This window comes from Bos indicus, chromosome 22 (assembly GCF_029378745.1).
Source record: "Bos indicus isolate NIAB-ARS_2022 breed Sahiwal x Tharparkar chromosome 22, NIAB-ARS_B.indTharparkar_mat_pri_1.0, whole genome shotgun sequence".
Classification (NCBI taxonomy): Eukaryota; Metazoa; Chordata; class Mammalia; order Artiodactyla; family Bovidae; genus Bos; species Bos indicus.
The window spans coordinates 23,489,525-23,507,387 of NC_091781.1; the positions used below are offsets into that span (position 1 = coordinate 23,489,525).

Below are 17,863 nucleotides of genomic sequence, written 5' to 3' on the forward strand. Positions count from 1 at the left end.
AGTCAACAAACCTGATGTGAGGTTTTGGATTCCCTTTAACTTCACAACTGAGCTTCACTTTTTTCTCCTCAGAGTCCAAAGGGAACATTACATGACTTGGTTCTTGAATGAAAATTGGACCATGCAGTGTGTAGTCATCTGAAATGAGAAAAGAAAATGTCCCCAAATGAACACATTCCTGATAGGGAGAATTACAGGAAATAACAACGAAATAAAAATAAAAGAGGTAAACAAACAAAAAATAGTAATACATGACAGATTCAATCCAGCCTCTGGATGACATTTCCTAATGAAGAGTAATCTTTGTGAATTATGAAGCAGTAATATGGACTCTCGTATTTCACAATGATGACTTATTTTACCAACAAATTCCAGAACCAAAATGGCTTGGCATTCCCTTTTCTCTTCTCCACTTCTTACTGTTCTATCCAACCCTAGTTCAGCCTCTGATTTTGTTCACCTTTTGTGCCTCCTACATGCCTTTAGTGTGGCTGTCATCCTGGGAGGCTGTCTAATGTCACAAAGCTAAAATGTTTCTCCTCTGTAATGGGATAACATAGTTGGAAGTAAGCCATAATGATTTCATAAGTACATTAATAATGAGAAGCACCAGTATACTGCTAAAATATGTATAAAACTTTTAGAAATTGCATACATAGGTAAATAAAGAATAACCTAGAGTCATGACGCTCAAATTATGCTTGGCAAATGAATACTTTTTTTAACCTGTTATGAACTAATACATGGGGGCACTTGTGTACATATCACACAGCTGGGACTGACTCAGGACACAAGTTCAGTTACAGCCAGACTAGTCTATTTCAACTTCAAAGAGACTTGAGTATATTAATACAAATGAGGTATGAATTTCTAAATTCTCAATAGCAGAAGATGCACAAAATTTATTGTCATGGAGCTGCAAAGTTCAAAGAATGGAATAATCAACAAACAAGATTTGAAGTAACAATGTAGTGTGCATATACTTTTAGAGCAAACACCTAATAAATATTGGTCAAAACACACCTCATCACTGAAACCTTGCACAAGGCCTCGTGTCCTTGACTTTTGAAGTAAGAGCCTGTGTGCATTCGTGCTTAGTCATGCCCATGGACTGTAGCCCGCCAGGCTCCTCTGTCCATGGGATTTCCCAGGCAAGAACATTGGAGTGGTTTGCCATTCCCTTTCCCAGGGGATCTTCCCAATCCAGGGACCAAACCCACATCGCTTGCATTTCCTGCTTTGAAAGGCGAGTTGTTTATTCACCAGTTCCATCTTTGCCTGCCAGTGCAGGAGATGCAACAGACATGGTTTGATTACTGGGTCAGGAAGATCCCCTGAAGTGGGGCATGGCAACCCACTCCAGTATTCTTGCCTGGGAAATCCCGTGGACAGAGGAGCCTGGCCATTTACAATCCACAGGGTAGTAAAGAATCAGACACAATTGAAGTGACTTAGCATGCATATGGAGAAGGCAATGGCACCCCACTCCAGTACTCTTGCCTGGAAAATCCCGTGGACGGAGGAGCCTGGTAGGCTCCAGTCCATGGGGTCGCTAAGAGTCAGACATGACTGAGTGACTTCACTTTCACTTTTCACTTTCATGCATTGGAGAAGGAAATGGCAACCCACTCCAGTATTTTTGCCTGGAGAATCCCAGGGACTGGGGAGCCTGGTGGGCTGCCGTCTATGGGGTCGCACAGAGTCAGACACGACTGAAGCGACTTAGCAGCAGCAGCAGCAGCATGCATGCACACACATGACTCAACAGTTAATGATTGAGAAACGTGAATAGATAGAAAGAGAATAGCTGTTGGTCTGGGGAACTGGTAATAATCCAGACTATACAGCTGCTACACAACTGAACTTTCAGTTTCCTTAAAGATATAGAGAAAGACCTGACACTCACTCCAAGTTGTTTTTTACAGGAAGCAGACCCCTACTAGATGAAAGCTACAGAAACAAAGACCCTAGACTGGATCAAATCAGAAAGTTGATTATGCTTGAAACTTCACCTTGATGCCAACCAATCCCAGGATTGTCCATGAGTTGATCACACCCTGTTGTTTGAACACTATGAAACTCCTCACTACCCCTCCGGTGGGTGGGGAGGGTCACACAATTTTGAAGGCATTAGCCTGTTGCGGCTGCTTTGGCCTGGCAAAACATTAAAACTCACATTTTGTGCCTCCTACCTGCCTTTTGTGCTCTGTCACCCGAGAAGCCTGTCTAATGTCACAAAGATAAAACATCTCTGCTCTGTTAAGGGGATATCATAGTTGAAAGCAAACAATAATTTCGTAGATATATTAATAATGAGAAGCAGCAGTGTACTTAGTCTCTATGTTCCTATTCTGCACTGATAAACAGAGTTTCAGCAACACTACCCATAACAGGAAAGTGGCTTTCATTCTTTACAATCTCATTTCTTTTTTCCTAGAAGGTTTTTATAGACCCTCAGGTCTTCCTTTAACCACATGATTTATAAACTATATCTCTTTGTGGACAAATCTTTGTCTATTACATGCATTTGGATCTTTCTTTCCCCTTCTTTGGGCTGTAAGCTCCTGGACAGCATGGCTGTATCTTATCCATTTCTGCTTGTTTTGTGGTACCAACTACACTAGCTTAAACATCAAACATGGTCCATAAAGATTGTTCTATTTGAGGTATTTTTCACTTTTTAATGTTTAGCCAGCTGATTTAAGCACTGCCTAACAAATTTTGAGACAGAAGAGCCAGTGACTATGATGTAAAGTGATACTGAATAGCACCCTATAGCCAGCAATCCGTTTTCCCCTTATATGTGATTATTTGGATGGATGTGAATTACAACTGTGATCCTGGAAGACCTTAATAACCAGCCTTCTGTTGATAGATGATAGGATGAGCCTGAATTCATTCAGGTGAACCAGGACGGAGGAAAACGAAGAAAGCAGATTTGGGCATCTAGGTGAAACATGATAAGGTGACTTCTTTTAAGGCTTTTAATCCAGGCTTTAGAACTTTGCATATTGAGGTTAGGGTAGAAGAAAAATTATGGACTCAAGAAAATCAAACTGAATGGTATTTTATTTTAGAGGAATAGGGACAGCCTCTGACCTTGTTGAGAGAACAACCAGAATATGGATTCAGAAAGACTAGGAACCGAGATTCAATGCCTTTTGTCAGCTAACTCTATGAACTATGGAGGACCACCTAGTCTCTCTAGGCTTCAATCTTCTCATCTATAAAATAAAAGCACTGGAGTCAGTCAGCGCTTCTATACCAGCTAGGAGGAGGAAGAAGTCATGAATATCTTCCCATAAATACAGATGCACGTGACATCCTCATTCAAAGATGTCATGAATTTATTACCACCACCATCCTCTCTCCTTAGTCCATGTATAAAATCTCATGCTAATGAGAGATTCAAACAACGAAAACAGAATTTTTCAAAGAACACATAATAAAAGCATGGAATAAAAGTAAACAAACATGTATCTTTCTAAATACTCATGGTTTAAAGTCAGATATTTCAAAATCTACATATTTACATTTCAGATTTTCAACAATGACATAGTTATTTTCAAAACAAATTTAGATATTGGTCAAGGGTCAGCGCAATTCAATCTCAAAGAATTATATGAATTTTTAGCGTATCTTGTTAAGTGACAAACATTACTCATCAAGGTCACTAACACAGCAGCAAGTTGGGTAGATTATTTTCTAAGAGAGATATATTTCTATTGCTCCAATTCCAAAATTATGTGTATATATATATATAATATCAATCATCTCAATTCATTGGTGTTCCCTGATTTGAATTTCATACAGAAATACAGTCTATTACTAGTAATTCCAAATAAGAATAAAACATAATAATGATTATCCAGGATGCAGCTGAGAGGCTGTGGATTAACATCTGTACTATTTCTCAGTGTATCCATGCCATATTTAAATAACAAAAAGGATATTTTTTCTGTGTATTTTGTAATAAGAATGATAATAATGATGTTTTGCATTCACTATAAATAACACATTTCATCTAAAGTTTTTATTTTCTCTTGGTTAACCAAGCTCACTGCCTAGAAATTAACATTAGCATAAAGGGACTGGCATTTCAGTTTTCATCTAAAGAGATTCACTGCCTCAAGCATGAACTATCTGGTTTCACAAAGATGGAGGGGGGGATTTTAGAAAGTTGCAATCTAGGTATAGAAAACATATCCTAACTTTAATAGTTGTAAAATCAGGGTTACTAGTATTTTGAGAAAAAAATAAGTTAAAGAGTTGTTTTATTTTCCCCAAACACTGAGGTGCCTGGGTTAAACCACCCTGAGAGTGACATTCTCAGATGAAAGATGGAGCAAGGCACCGCTTAAGCTTGTTCTGTGTGTTGTAGTCACAAAGTGACTTTCAAGTGGCTTGAAGGATTATATAAAAGACTCTGCATTTGCCAAAAGACTTTGCATTCACCATTTCAAACCTGACAAGTTCACCCTTTCATTTATCATAGTAAGTTGTTCTATATAAGCAGTCGAATGGCCATGATCATCAGCCTAGCGAGGGAAAGGAGCAACTCAGAAAGCAAGAGGAAAAGATTAATAAGCCCATGCACCTCAACGTTAGACTTTGGACCACCTGTATTGTAATCATGGCATGCTTATTTTTTTAAAACCCCAGTCCAGACTGACTACACTGAAAAATCCAGCATCTCTGCATCTTTTAACTTAGTTCTCCAAGGGATTCTTTTGTACACTGAAATCTGAGAACTACTAATACAGACCCTTCTGATCCTAGATCTCCATTTCATAAGAGCAGAACATCAACCAACACTGGCTTTGCACTCAACTCTAGACTTTCCTTTTTGAGCAAAATCTAACCAACCAAACCTTGCGTGAAAATACTTAGAGAGGGAATTTTAGCACATGACTAATGGTTTTGAGGTAAGCAGCCAAAAACAGAACACTATAAAATGGACCCACACAAAGAAAATGATGGATCTGTCAAAGTCAGGGACTAAAGCGGTATAAAAGAAGCCCCCCTAAGAACACTCATTGTTGAATTAAAGAAGCTTACTGTGAGAACACCCAGGGCTGCACCATATTGACAAAGAAGAGGCGTCCTTGGGGAGACCCACTAATCTACCACCCTGTAGTAAAACTTTATCCACAACAAATACACACAACATTCTTGCCATTGTTGTTGTTCAGTCACTAAGTTGTGTCTGACTCTTTGTGACCCCATGGACTGCAGCACACCAGGCTTCTCTGTCCTTCACTATCTCCCTGAGTTTGCTCAAATTCAAGTCCATTGAGTTGGTGATGCCATCTAACCATCTCACAATCTGTCGTCCCCTTCTCCTCCTGCCCTCAATATTTCCCAGGATCAGTGTTGTTTTCAATGAGTCAGCTCTTCACATCAGGTGGCCAAAGTATTGGAGCTTCAGCTTCAGCATCAGTCTTTCTAATGAATATTCAGGATTGATTCCCTTTAGGATTGACTGATTTGATATCCTCGCTGTCCAAAGGACTCTTAAGAGTATTCTTCAGCACCACAATTTGAAACCATCAATTCTTCAGTTCTCAGCCTTCTTTTATGGTCCAACTCTCACATTTGTACATGACTACTGGATAAACCATAGCTTTGGCTATATGTACCTTTGTCGGCAAAGTGATGTCTCTGCTTTTGAATATGGTGTCTAGTTTTGTCATGGCTTTCCTTCCAAGCAGCAAGTGTCTTTTCATTTCATGGCTTTATATGTAATGAATCTCATCTTATTTAAATGACAGCCTGTTGGGAATGATGTTTTCATTTTGAGATTATAAATAGGTGAAAAGTCACACTGGTGCTCTGCTGCCTTGAAGTTAGAGAAACAGGCTGACACTGTTTTTAGGGATCTCTCAGAGGAGCAGAAGATAATGATCTTTCATGCTTCCAGGAATTCTAAAAAATCAAAGTTAAAAAGGAGGACAGGGGAAGCAGACTGGTGGCCAGAGCTCAGATATAACTTCAAAGATTCCAGATCCCTAATCTCAGTCCCAGCTTGGGGATTTTAGTGCAAAAGCTGATACCTATACACTCTGATTTTCTGGGTTCTCCTCTCCTTGGCAACTAATTGCCAACTGGTCACTAGGTTACTTCTAGCACACCACCCATCATCCAAAAGTCTATCCCACAGAAACTGTCCTGGACCAGTTTCAGAATAAAAGGGATATTTTTACATAAAAGAGAGAAGATCTATGTTAAAGAAACCCTCCTTTCATGTTTCAACAAAGAGAGGAGAATGTCTGGATTTTCAGTAAAGAGTAAAGATTTCAAGAAAGTTGAAAGGGTTAGTTGCTCCATCATGTCCAACTCTGTGACCCCATGGATTGTAGCCGCCAGGTTTCTCTGTCCATGGGGATTCTCCAGGCAAGAATATTGGAGTGGGTTGCCATTTCCTCCTCCAGGGGATCTTCCCAATCCAGGGATGGAACCTGGGTCTCCTGCATTGAAGGCAGATTCTTCACCATCTGAACTACCAGAGATTTCATGACCAGAAACTTATTTAGGTTCAAGATCAGGCTACTCCTAATCTTTCTCCCTTTTTGCTCATCAAAGATTTAAAAGTTACTAAAAAACACTGCCAGTGATTCTCAAACTCCTTTTTGCATTTGATTCTTTTGTTTTTAGAATTTTTTTTTTTGCGGGGAGACAAAACCAATGTTTGTAAGTCAGCTTCTTCCTGTAACCTCCTTGCAAGCATCCCAGAAATAAAATGTAGTGCCAGGGTTACTCTTCAAAGTTTTAGACTACTGAAAGAGATGCAGAGTCATGGAATTTAAATTAGAAGAGATTATTTAATATTAAATGTATTTTTCCAGATCACAGACTAAAACTGCACTATATCTGTAATGGAAACAAAAATGATTTTCATCTAAAAATAAAATGATATTCTAAGAGTAGCTCAGATGGTAAAGAATCTGCTTGCAGTACAGGAGACCTGGGTTTGATCCTTGGGTCCAGAAGATCCTCTGGAGAAGGGAATGGCAACCCACTCCAGTATTCTTGCCTGAGAAATCCTGTGGATAGAGGACCCTAGCAGGCTACAGACCATGGGGTTGCAAAGAGTTGGAGACGACTGAGCGACTTCCACATACATACATAAAAAAACAGTAATAAAATAACACTCTACCATTAGATGTGAGTAAAATTACTGATATCTCAAAGCTGCAGATAAAATAAGTAATAGCTAGATGTCACTTATTTTAGATGCAGTTTGGGGACATAAATGATTTTGCTCTCTATTCTATTTATTCTTTGAATTAATTTGACCCATTCCTGTCCCCAAAGTCCCCAGTTCAGCTCAGTTCAGTTGCTCAGTCGTGTCCGACTCTTTGTGATCCCATGAATCACAGCACACCAGGCCTCCCTGTCCATCACCAACTCCCAGAGTTCACCCAAACCCACGTCCATCGAGTTGGTGATGCCATCCAGCCATCTCATCCTCTGTTGTCCCCTTCTCCTCCTGCCCCCAATCCTTCCCAGCATTAGGGTCTTTTCCAATGAGTCAACTCTTCCCATCAGGTGGCCAAAGTATTCAAGTTTCAGCTTTAGCATCAGTCCTTCCAATGAACACCCAGGACTGACCTCCTTTAGGATGGACTGGTTGGACCTCCTTGCAGTCCAAGGGACTCTCAACAGTCTTCTCCAACACCACAGTTCAAAAGCATCAATTCTTCAGCGCTCAGCTTTCTTCACAGTCCAACTCTCACATCCATACATGACCACTAGAAAAACCAAAGTCCCCAGATGTCCCTAAAATTCTCTCTTTGAAAAAAGAACGTTACTCTTTTAGGCTACCAGGAGCCAGACTGGGCTCCTGGGAATGGATGGGAACAGTCTGAAGTTTTCCGAGACTGACAAGAATGATGGTAGATGCCAGGAAGCAAGACAGAGGTCTAAGTATCAGGTCCCAGGCAGTAAGAGTAGAGCAAATCCGATTCCAAGTGAAAGGTCAGCACAAGATAACATGCATAAAGGAGCAAGCAAGGGAAGCTTAAAAAATCCACTGATGCTAAATATAGATATTTTTATAGGGCACCTGTGAACAGTACTAACAGGTAACTGAGATTGAGAGGAAAGTCATTAAGGGCCTGAGCCATACCAGACAGCAGGGAGGAATTCAGGGTAAATATTTCATAGAAGATGACTTAGTAAAAAAAAAAAAGTCAAGGTAGCTTTAAAATAATGATTCCTCAAAGCATGGCCTAGTAACCTCATGTATCAGTATCATCTTACCTGGGGGTGCTTGATAAAAGACAGACTTTTGAGCCCCTGTCAGACCTACTGGATTTTTATTATCAGAGCTCAGCACCCTCTGTTCATTACTGTGCTTTCTGCAGGTGGAAAACTAGTACCTTCAATTATGAATTGAGCACAGATGACTTTCAGCCCTTGACCAATTAAGGACACCAATGAAGAAAAACAACCCTGCAGAGTTTTGTTCCATGCACTAGATCACTCTGAGGCAACCATGTGGGGTGGGGTGAAAGGTCGTGTTTTGCAAGCATAGCCCTTGGTCAATGTGCTTCTCTTTTGGTGGAAATATTTTTCATCTTTTGCAAACTCAGTGACACAACTCTGCTGGGAAAGGACAAACAAGCAGTACTATGATTTCATCCTCAAAACTAAAAATACCAGATTCATTTCCACTTGTAATTGCTGTGGCATTCACAGGTGTTGCACCTGAGGGTTGCTTAAGCTCTTCATCCTCATGGCAGGTAGAAAGTACCCTCACAGCAGCCAAGAATCCAGGACCATGATATACAGTCAGTCTTCCTCTGACACCAAACTGGCTGTCTGATTAAACACCTGGTCTTGGGCAGACACACTTCACTGGCAACAATCTCAACTGGGGAAGCAAACTCTAGGAGACCTAATGTAGAACACAAGGGCTTGAGTATGAGCTCAGAACACAAGCCCATGAGCTTAGAAGTGAGTTTTATCCGGGTTACATCTGGAGGACAGGTAGACGGTTGCATTATGCATGCTCAGAAGCATCCTGATGCAAACCACAGTGGCTTTGCTGTGTTATATCTTTCATTCTGCTTTCTGCAGAGAGCCCTTTCTCCAGAGAGTAAACGCTCTGTGTGTGTGTGTGTCTGTGTGTAAGTAATCAAGGGGGAACACACTGTCTTATTGGATTGCACAGCAAAGCAAAGCCATGCTACTGGAAAAGGTAGTCCTGCTAAGCTGGTTTGTTGGGCATGCTCTAGAATCATGGTCCCATTTCTCTTTTTCAGGGTGGAAGCCTAGTGAGGAGAACCAATTATTCCACATGGGAAAACACAGGGCCCACTGTGTTTGGTTGGCTGTGCACCATCTCCTCCATCCAGCCTTTCTGATGATCACAGAAAATCATTATGGCTAAAAGCCCCAAGTTCAGCAGCATCTCTGTGGGTCCAGATTACTCACAAAACATATGGGCTATAACCTAAGGAAATTCAGAAACAAATGAAATATTGTAACAGTGATTTTCCTGAGTGTGAGAATTCCTTTAAAATTGAATCACTGATTGTAGAAATGATGATGGGACAGCTGTCAAACTATCATTACAAATACAATGTAGTGTTGTTCATCTTAATTAAATAAATAGTGAGGGATGTTCAAAGGCCCCACACAAGGGCCTGTGTGTGAAATCAGCTGCCACAGAGCATTTTTGTTGAATAGTTATTCCATCTAGTTCTATTTAGTGGTTCAGTTGAATGGAGGAGAGGCAAAACAGATATCAGAGGAGACAGAAATTCCTGCTTAAAGGATAAGATGCTTTTTTCATTTGTCCTTGCTTTCATCTTCCTTATTTTAACCCCCTCAAATCAGCATTTTCAAACAGCAAGAAGCAGAGAAGTCTATTGACAGAAGGTATATGTGTGAAAGCAGAAAGAAAAGAAAATCTGAACAAGACGTAAACTCTCCCACTTTTTTCTTTGTTTTCTGGTTAACAAAATAATGCCGCTGCTACCACATATCATGTCAGACATAACAAGGACCTAATCGTACATCATGCCAGAGCTTAGCAATGATGGGGAGGTGGGCAAGTGTGAAGAGATACAAGTGGTCTCTGATTAGAAAAATTCCACGTTACTGGAGGAAGCATTTGTAGGGTCATCCTACTCTGACCCTAACTTCACATTCTAACCCATTACAGGAACAATAGATTCATTACTCCTTAAAAAAAAAAACAAAAAACTGGGCATTTGGGGTTGCTAGATGCTTAGAATGGATAAGCAGCAAGTTGCTACTGTATAGCACAGGGAAGTATATCCAGTCTCCTGGGATAAACCACAACAGAGAAGAATATTTTTAAAAAATGCATATGTGTGTAAAACTGAGTCACTTTGCTGTACATGTACAGCAGAGGTTGGCACAGCATTGTAAATCAACTATACTTCAATTAAAAAAAAAAAGTAATTGGGTGACTGTGATGTCAAGCCCCAGGTACAAAAAGAAAAATTAATTTTCAACAAATGCAAATATTCTGTAACTCAACTGGAGGCAAAACTGACCTGAACTTATGAGAGGCTATATATAACTTAGCATGAATATTCATATTTTTTTTGCTACATAGTTCAAATGTGTTCAATTATGGAATGCTGACCCAGGTTCAACTGGAGAGGTTATATAATACTGGGCATGTTATGTGGACCACATTTCTTTCTAAAATCAGAAGGATTCTTAATTATCAAAGATTTTTGACCCAAACAGTTGCTGATTAGTGTTTGTGTGCCTGTACTATACGTCACTTTCAAGGTTTCATGTAGAGGACGTACAGTGCGCAAAGAAGACGCCATCCTGCCCTCAGGAAGGCTTGTTTTAGAAGGACAGACAGACAATACTCAGATAAGTCAACTTTGTATTTTTAATCAATAGACTATTTTTTTTTAATGTCATCACATTTGATGGGAATGTACCATTGTTGGCCTGCTTTTCCCACCTACACAGTTTCTCTTGGCCGCATTTCAGCACAGCATCGTCTTGTTTCTCCACCTTCCTTCGGGTCCTCGGCACCCCTCCCCCTTCCACTGAGGACCCACGCAGTTCTAAGCTTTGCCCACCTTCACTGACCCAGCATCTCCAGACAAGTGTTCGAATCCCGACCCCACAAATGGCCCACGTCATCCTTGATGTAACATAAACACAACACAAAGGCAAACATTTGGTTGCTTTATGGACTCACTCTGTTCTTACAAAAATAGTAAGCAAAGGACTTTACAGCTAGGCTGAGGCCAGTAGGTACTGACTTTACAGTCATTTAGCATCCTGAGCTCCTTGTTGCTGCTTCTTTGCAAGTGGATGGCCTCCACCCAATCAGGATGAAGGTTTGTTGGGCTTTTGAGCGTGGAAAGGGGTAGCCAGGATGCCCAGCTTCAGATATCAGTTCACTAGGAGCTAACACTATCCTGGGTTGAATCAGGCAATAATGAGAGGTCACAGGCAGTTATGGACTGAAGCCAGGAACACCTCCCAACTCTCTAGCCAAACTTGCACTTGCCCATTCCAAGATTTATTCTTCTTCCGATCACTGCTGTTGTTTGGTCACTAAGTTCTGTCTGACTCTTTGCAACCTCTGCAGCATACCAGGTTTCCTTGCCCTTCACAAACATGAGTTTTCTCAAACTCATGCTCATCGAGTTGGTGATGCCATTCAACCATCTCATCCTCTGTTGCCCCCTTCTCTTGTCCTCAGTCTTTCCCAGCATCAGGGTCTTTTCCAATGAGTCAGGCTCTTCACATCAGGTGGCCAAAGTATTGGAGCTTCAGCTTCAGCATCAGTCCTTCCAATGAATATTCAGGGTTGATTTCCTTTAGGATTGACTGGTGTGATCTCCTTGAAGTCTAGGGAACTCTCAAGAGTCCTGTCCAACACCACAATTTGAAAGCATAAGTTCTTTGGTGCTCAGCCTTCTTTGTAGTTCAACTCTCACATCCTGACAGTTGAAAAACCATGCTGGAAAAACCATAGCTTTGACTATACGGACATTTGCCAGCAACATGATGTCTCTGCTTTTTAATATGCTGTCTAGATTTGTCATAGCTTTTCTTCTAAAGAGCAAGCGTATTTTAATTTCATGGCTGCAGTCACCATCCTCAGTGATTTTGGAGCCTAAGAAAATTTCCAGCCATACATACTACCGTCCCCTGAATTTATCCCAGCCTCTTTCATTCCTCTAAATATGGCTATCAGTTGACTAATAATAATTCAACCATTAAACTGGCTCTTGTCAAATTTAGGCCTTATTCCAGAGATGGGAATGTGGTATCTCCAGGCTTTAACTTCTGTTTTTAACGAATCAACACAGAAATACAGTACACTGTCAGTGACTAAAAAGAAAACAGATTAAGAAAAAATTTTAAATAGAGGCCTAGGGTCATTGTTGATCAGGTTGCTGGATCAGGGGTCTCCAAGGGAATACTATGTGATTGCAGACCTGTCTCCACTATCAGCTGAGAAAAGTGAGGTTTAAGGAGTGACTTGTTGAAGGTCACATTTCTAAGAACTGTGATCGTTGGACCTTGCTTCTAGTCTTTCACCAAAGCCCCAAGTTTTAAAAGTTGGGGTGGGGGTGGGAATGGACACAGACAGGTCTACAAAGGTTCAAGTTATCTTTTATGATGAAAGGAAAGGAGACATTTCTCCTCCCTTTGTCTTCAAAAAATAATCTCTCTTAATAATTTACTGTGCTATGTTATGCTGTGCTGTGCTTAGTCACTTCAGTCGTGTCAGACTCTTTGAGACCCTATGGACTGTAGCCTGCCAGGCTCCTCTGTCCATGGGATTCTCCAGGCAAGAATACTGGAGTGGGATGCTATGCTCTCCTCCAGGGGATCTTCCAAACCTAGGGATTGAACCCTTGGCTCCTGCATCTCCTGCACTGCAGGCAGATTATTTACCTCTGAGTCACGGGAGGAAGCCCCCTATTAATTAACTACTCATGTTTAAACAGGATAGAGTTGCACTGACCCATTACAAATGATAAGAGAACTGACCATCTCTCATGGAGTCTGAAAGTGAAGTTGCTCAGTCTTGTTTGACTCTTTGAAACCCCATGGACTGTCACCTACCAGGCTCCTCCATCCATGGAATTTTCCAGGCAAGAATACTGGAGTGGGTTGCCATTCCTTTCTCCATAATTAATAGACTAGTTTCTAAAATAAGTTTAGCATTACAGAAAAATTGAGCTGGAACTCAGCTTGGTGCTTTGTGATGATCTAGATGTGTGGGATGGGGAGGGGTGGGTAGAAGGGAGGCTCAAAAAGAAGGGGATATATGTACATATGTAGCTGATTCTAGAGAAGGAAATGGCAACCCACTCCAGTATTTTTGCCTGGAAAATTCCATGGACAGAGGAGTCTAGCAGGCTACAGTCCATGGGGTCACAAAGAGTCAGCCATGACTGAGTGACTGAGCTCACATCTGATTCATTTTGTTATATAGCAGAAACCAACACAATATTGGTAACCAATTATAGTCCAAAAAAAAAAAAAAAAGGCAAATGCAGGAAGTTTTCATATATCCTTTCTCCCCTGCTCATAGTTTCTACTATTAACATCTTGCTCTATGTGGCACATGTGTTATAACAAATAAGCCAATGGATACAGCACTATTAACTAAAATCCATGGTGTAATAAGGCCCACTCTTTGTGTTGTAAAATTCTTTGGATTTTGGGAAATATAATATAAGATATCTCCCCTAGAACATTATCACAGATAGTTTTTGTCCTAAAAACCTCTGTGCTCCACTGTAGCTAACTCTTAACGTTCAAATATATCACTATTTACTTATGAGAACAAAGAAGAGACTAGAAACACATATGAATATAACTGATAGATTTTGGCTAAATGCTCCAAATATCTCAGATATCCCTTGGGCAAAAATACCTCTATAGCCTTGAACTGCTTGGTGGGAAGAAGCCTGGAACTTCCAAAGGCCCCCACATAGAAAGCGTAAAGAAATCAATGATGCTAAAACAAAGCCAAAGGCTAGAGCTTCAGTGATATCCTTTGAGGTTTTAAGTCACTTCTGTCCAAAGCAAGGCTTATCCCTAAGATGGTCAGGTATGTGAGTAAATGATTGCCTTTATTTAAGCCAATCTGAGCTGAATTTTATCATCTGTAGCTAAATGACTCCTAATTGAAACTGTATTCATAGACAGTACCTGTCAATTTATTCAGCGGTTTAATTCATGTTATTGGTCTTCTTTCTATTTCCTTTTGACAATTCTCTACATGCACGTGTATGTAAAAATGCACTCAAACAGGCCCTTCAACAATGTGGTAGACAAAATCTTCTCTCTGTGGACCTAATGTTTATTTTTATGCCTCAACCTTCACCTTGTCCCTCCTATGATCAACTGCTCCCTAGAGGTCTCCTCCTTTGAACTGTGCCTTTTCTGATTTCTGGATACGAATGATAGCTTGGCAGGAAAACTATGACAAACCTACACAGTGTATTGAAAAGTAGAGACATCATTCTGCCAACAAAGGTTCATATGGTCAAGGGTATGGTCTTCCTAGTGATCACGTATGGGTGTGAGAGCTGGGCCGTAAAGAAGGTAGAGCACCAAAAAACTGATGCCTTCAGACTGTAGTGCTGGAGAAGACTCCTGAGAGTCCCTTGGACTGCAATTAGATCAGTCAATCTTAAAGGAAATCAACCCTGAATACTCACTGGAAGGACTGATGCCGAAGCTGAAGCTCTAGTAGTTTGGTCATCTAATGCGAACAGCCGACTCAGAGGAAAAGACCCCGATGCAGGGAAAGATAGAGAGCAGAAGGAGCAGAGGGAGTCAGGATGAGACGGATGGATAGCATCACCGATGTGATGGACTTGAACTTGGGCAAACTTCAGGAGACTGTGAGGGGCACAGAGGCCTGGTGTCCTGCAATCCATGGGGTCACACAGAGTCGGACATGACTGGGCAACTGAACAACAACAACAAATGGTATCAAAATTTGTTTTTCCCATGTCTTTCCCCATCACAGGACACTATTTCTTATTGGAAACCAAAAAGAAACACACACACACAACTGTATGGTAATCATTTCCTAAGCTCTAAGCTTCCAGCTAGAATTCATATACTTTAATGGTGACCTTTTGAAAAGATAATTAACCTAAAACAGTGGTAATACCCCTAATGTGCGTTTATGTATTCTTTGTGCGTAGAAAGATACTCCTAGGCCAGTTAAAAATGAATACAGAACTACATTCTTCTCAAATTCTGACTGAAGAGATTTGGAGGTGGGGCACAGGTATATTCATTCAAATCATGCATCTTAGATTATTCACAGGCACGAGATCTACAGTCATGAGCCACCGTTTGAAAAAGAAAAACGGAGGGAACATCAGCAATGATGGTAGCCTGCTTCAATCCCCAGGTGGCTGCTACAACTGATAAGGTGTACGATTCTCAGGTCAAATGCTGGAACTACCTCTCTTGTATGTCCTGGGTGAGTAGAGTATTTCCCATCCAAAAAGCAAATGGGAATAAATCCTTGTGTGCAATGGGAGGTGTCAATGATTATATCAGACCTGTTTTGGCACCTGAGGCTTTCCTCATCATGTCTTAAGAATACTGTCATCCAGGTCTGTCCAAGCCTGTGTGTGGCTGGGAGAAACAATGCCCTTTCCCCAGTTCTAAGCCTCCCACAGCTAACACATTCTCCTTCTCAACTAAATAAACAAAAACAAAAAGCAAAAAATGTATGGCCAAAAAGTGGAGGTTGTCTTTGCTGCACTCAGTCATAATTTCACACTTTCTTAGAGACCATCTGCTTCAAGCCCTTCTGGGGTGAACTGCTGCTGTTATTATCCCCTCAATGACACCCCAAGTTCCCCACCACCTTCCCTGACATTAAATTGCTTGAACACAGAACCCCTGCAGGCAGCACTTTCATGTTACATGCACCGCAGCTTTTCAAGGAATATTCATGAACCTTTGCACCTGTCTCTTTGGCAGCTGAAGTGCCCCATGTCTGCCTTTCCTTAAATGTTTCAGGTTTTAATTTGGCACATAGTGAATGTGTCATTATGTGGAGATATATACCAGGGGGCATGAAAGTGAGTAATCTGAGAACTCTTCAAGCAAAACTGGAACAACATATTTCTAACAGGAAAGATCTACTAAATTTGAATTTCGTATGCTTCTCTTTCTGGTGTGTAGGTACTTTAGCTATTTTTCATATTGTTGCTTAGGAAACCAGGCTGTCATGTGTTCCTGATGAAGCTGAGAAGAAGAGAAAAATTAAGATTAAGTTCATGGCAAGCAGTGGGTTCCAGGCATAAGTCTTCTCAATGGGACATTGGTATTTTAATAGAAAGTTGGTAAGGAAACCCAAATCAGACTTATGTGGTACCTCCCTCACTGACTGAATCCAGAAGTCCTGCTGGACCAGGATAAATACAACCACAATCAACTTAGGCAGAGATGAGCTGAGTTGTGGCAAAAAAAGATGCTTATGAAATCATAAGTCAACGTCTACCTTCCCTGTCTCAAAAGGTAATATCTGCCTCCTATTTAGAGACACACAGAATAATGAAAATGAGTCTCCATCACTGAGTGCATTATTAGGCCAGGCTCTGATGCAAGCTGAAAAGACTCAGTAGGCCTTGTCTCACTTACCCTACAATAGCCCTACTGACAGGTCTGACACTCCTCCTCACTTGGCGATGGAGAGAGAGATGCCTGGAGATAGCTACCCTTATGAGAGGTTGCAAAACAGGGATTCATTGGTTTCTTCCTTTTAGAAGCCAGTACTCAGTAGCACCATGATATAAAGTAGAACTGCCCTCTACGTATTAACCCCCAAGAAGTAACAAAGGAGATGTTGATATGTCAAATAAGGATGGTGTCATTAAATGTGAGTGGTTTCTTATTTTTAATCCAACTCTATTTTTGAGGTGAGGAAACAAAGGTGAGGTTCAGTGGTCACACAGATACTCAGTGATGGAGTTCTAACCAGAATCTTGATTTGTTGATTATCAGTGGAATTTTTTCATAGTACCATAGGCACCCTCCAGTTTATTGTTCGGATAACAGTGGGATTAGTCTGCTTTTACCTAGAAATATAGTGGAGAAAAATGACAGAGTCATCCCTTAGGGAAGGAAGGAATCTATTTTGTCAATATTTAAGTCTTCAAACTTTGGTTCAAGAGAAAATAAGTGAAAGCCTGTTTCCTTTTAGTAGAGAACAGAAAGGATAAACGTATTCATCATATGCTGTACTTGTTACTAATTCTTTCAAATTATAAAGTAGTTCTTTGAGGGAATTACCAACATTTTGATGTAGAGAAAGGGTATTTTGTCCTAAAGTATTCTCTATAGAAAACTTAATAAAAGAGGGGATTCATAACCTTTCAAAATGACAGGCATAAAATTTACATCTAATTACTGGCCATTCTGCCTTTTCTGTGTCATTCTGTCATAAGGTAAAGTGGCATGCACGCTGATTTGGGCAAACACAAAAGCAAAAATTCTTTCTGTAAAGGGATAAATGGAAGTAAAAAATGCCATTGACTTGAATTCACAGGCTTATCAAAAGAAGGGGGAAAATACTTCTTTGGCTTTCCAAAGACAAGGTAAAAAGCTTGTCCATTAAGTTATTGGACCCTTTGAATAAGTCATCCACCTCTCTGCTTCATTTCACTGACAACTGATGCCCAAATTCCTTCCCATAGACCTGTAACCAGAGAGGTGGGTGACCATGACCTTCTCTACCTTTATAACAAAAAATACCTGTTTGCTTAAGCAATACAGCAACTAACCAGAAGCAACTGACAGAGGTACCAGATTAACACCTTTCATTCATTCAACAAATATTTCTTGAGTCCCAGCTATGAGG

The 17,863-nt window shown here is 40.6% G+C and overlaps 1 protein-coding gene across 7 annotated transcripts in view; it reads right to left on the bottom strand.

The window, feature by feature from the left end:
* The window catches only part of CNTN4 (contactin 4), a 1,025,129-nt gene that overhangs the window by 347,623 nt on the left and 659,643 nt on the right, over positions 1-17,863 (bottom strand). For all 7 annotated transcript variants that reach the window (XM_070776310.1, XM_019985102.2, XM_070776305.1 and 4 more), the window contains one exon: positions 12-138. In XM_070776310.1, coding sequence (XP_070632411.1) covers positions 12-138 — 127 coding nt within the window. The remainder of the gene's footprint in view (positions 1-11; positions 139-17,863) is intronic.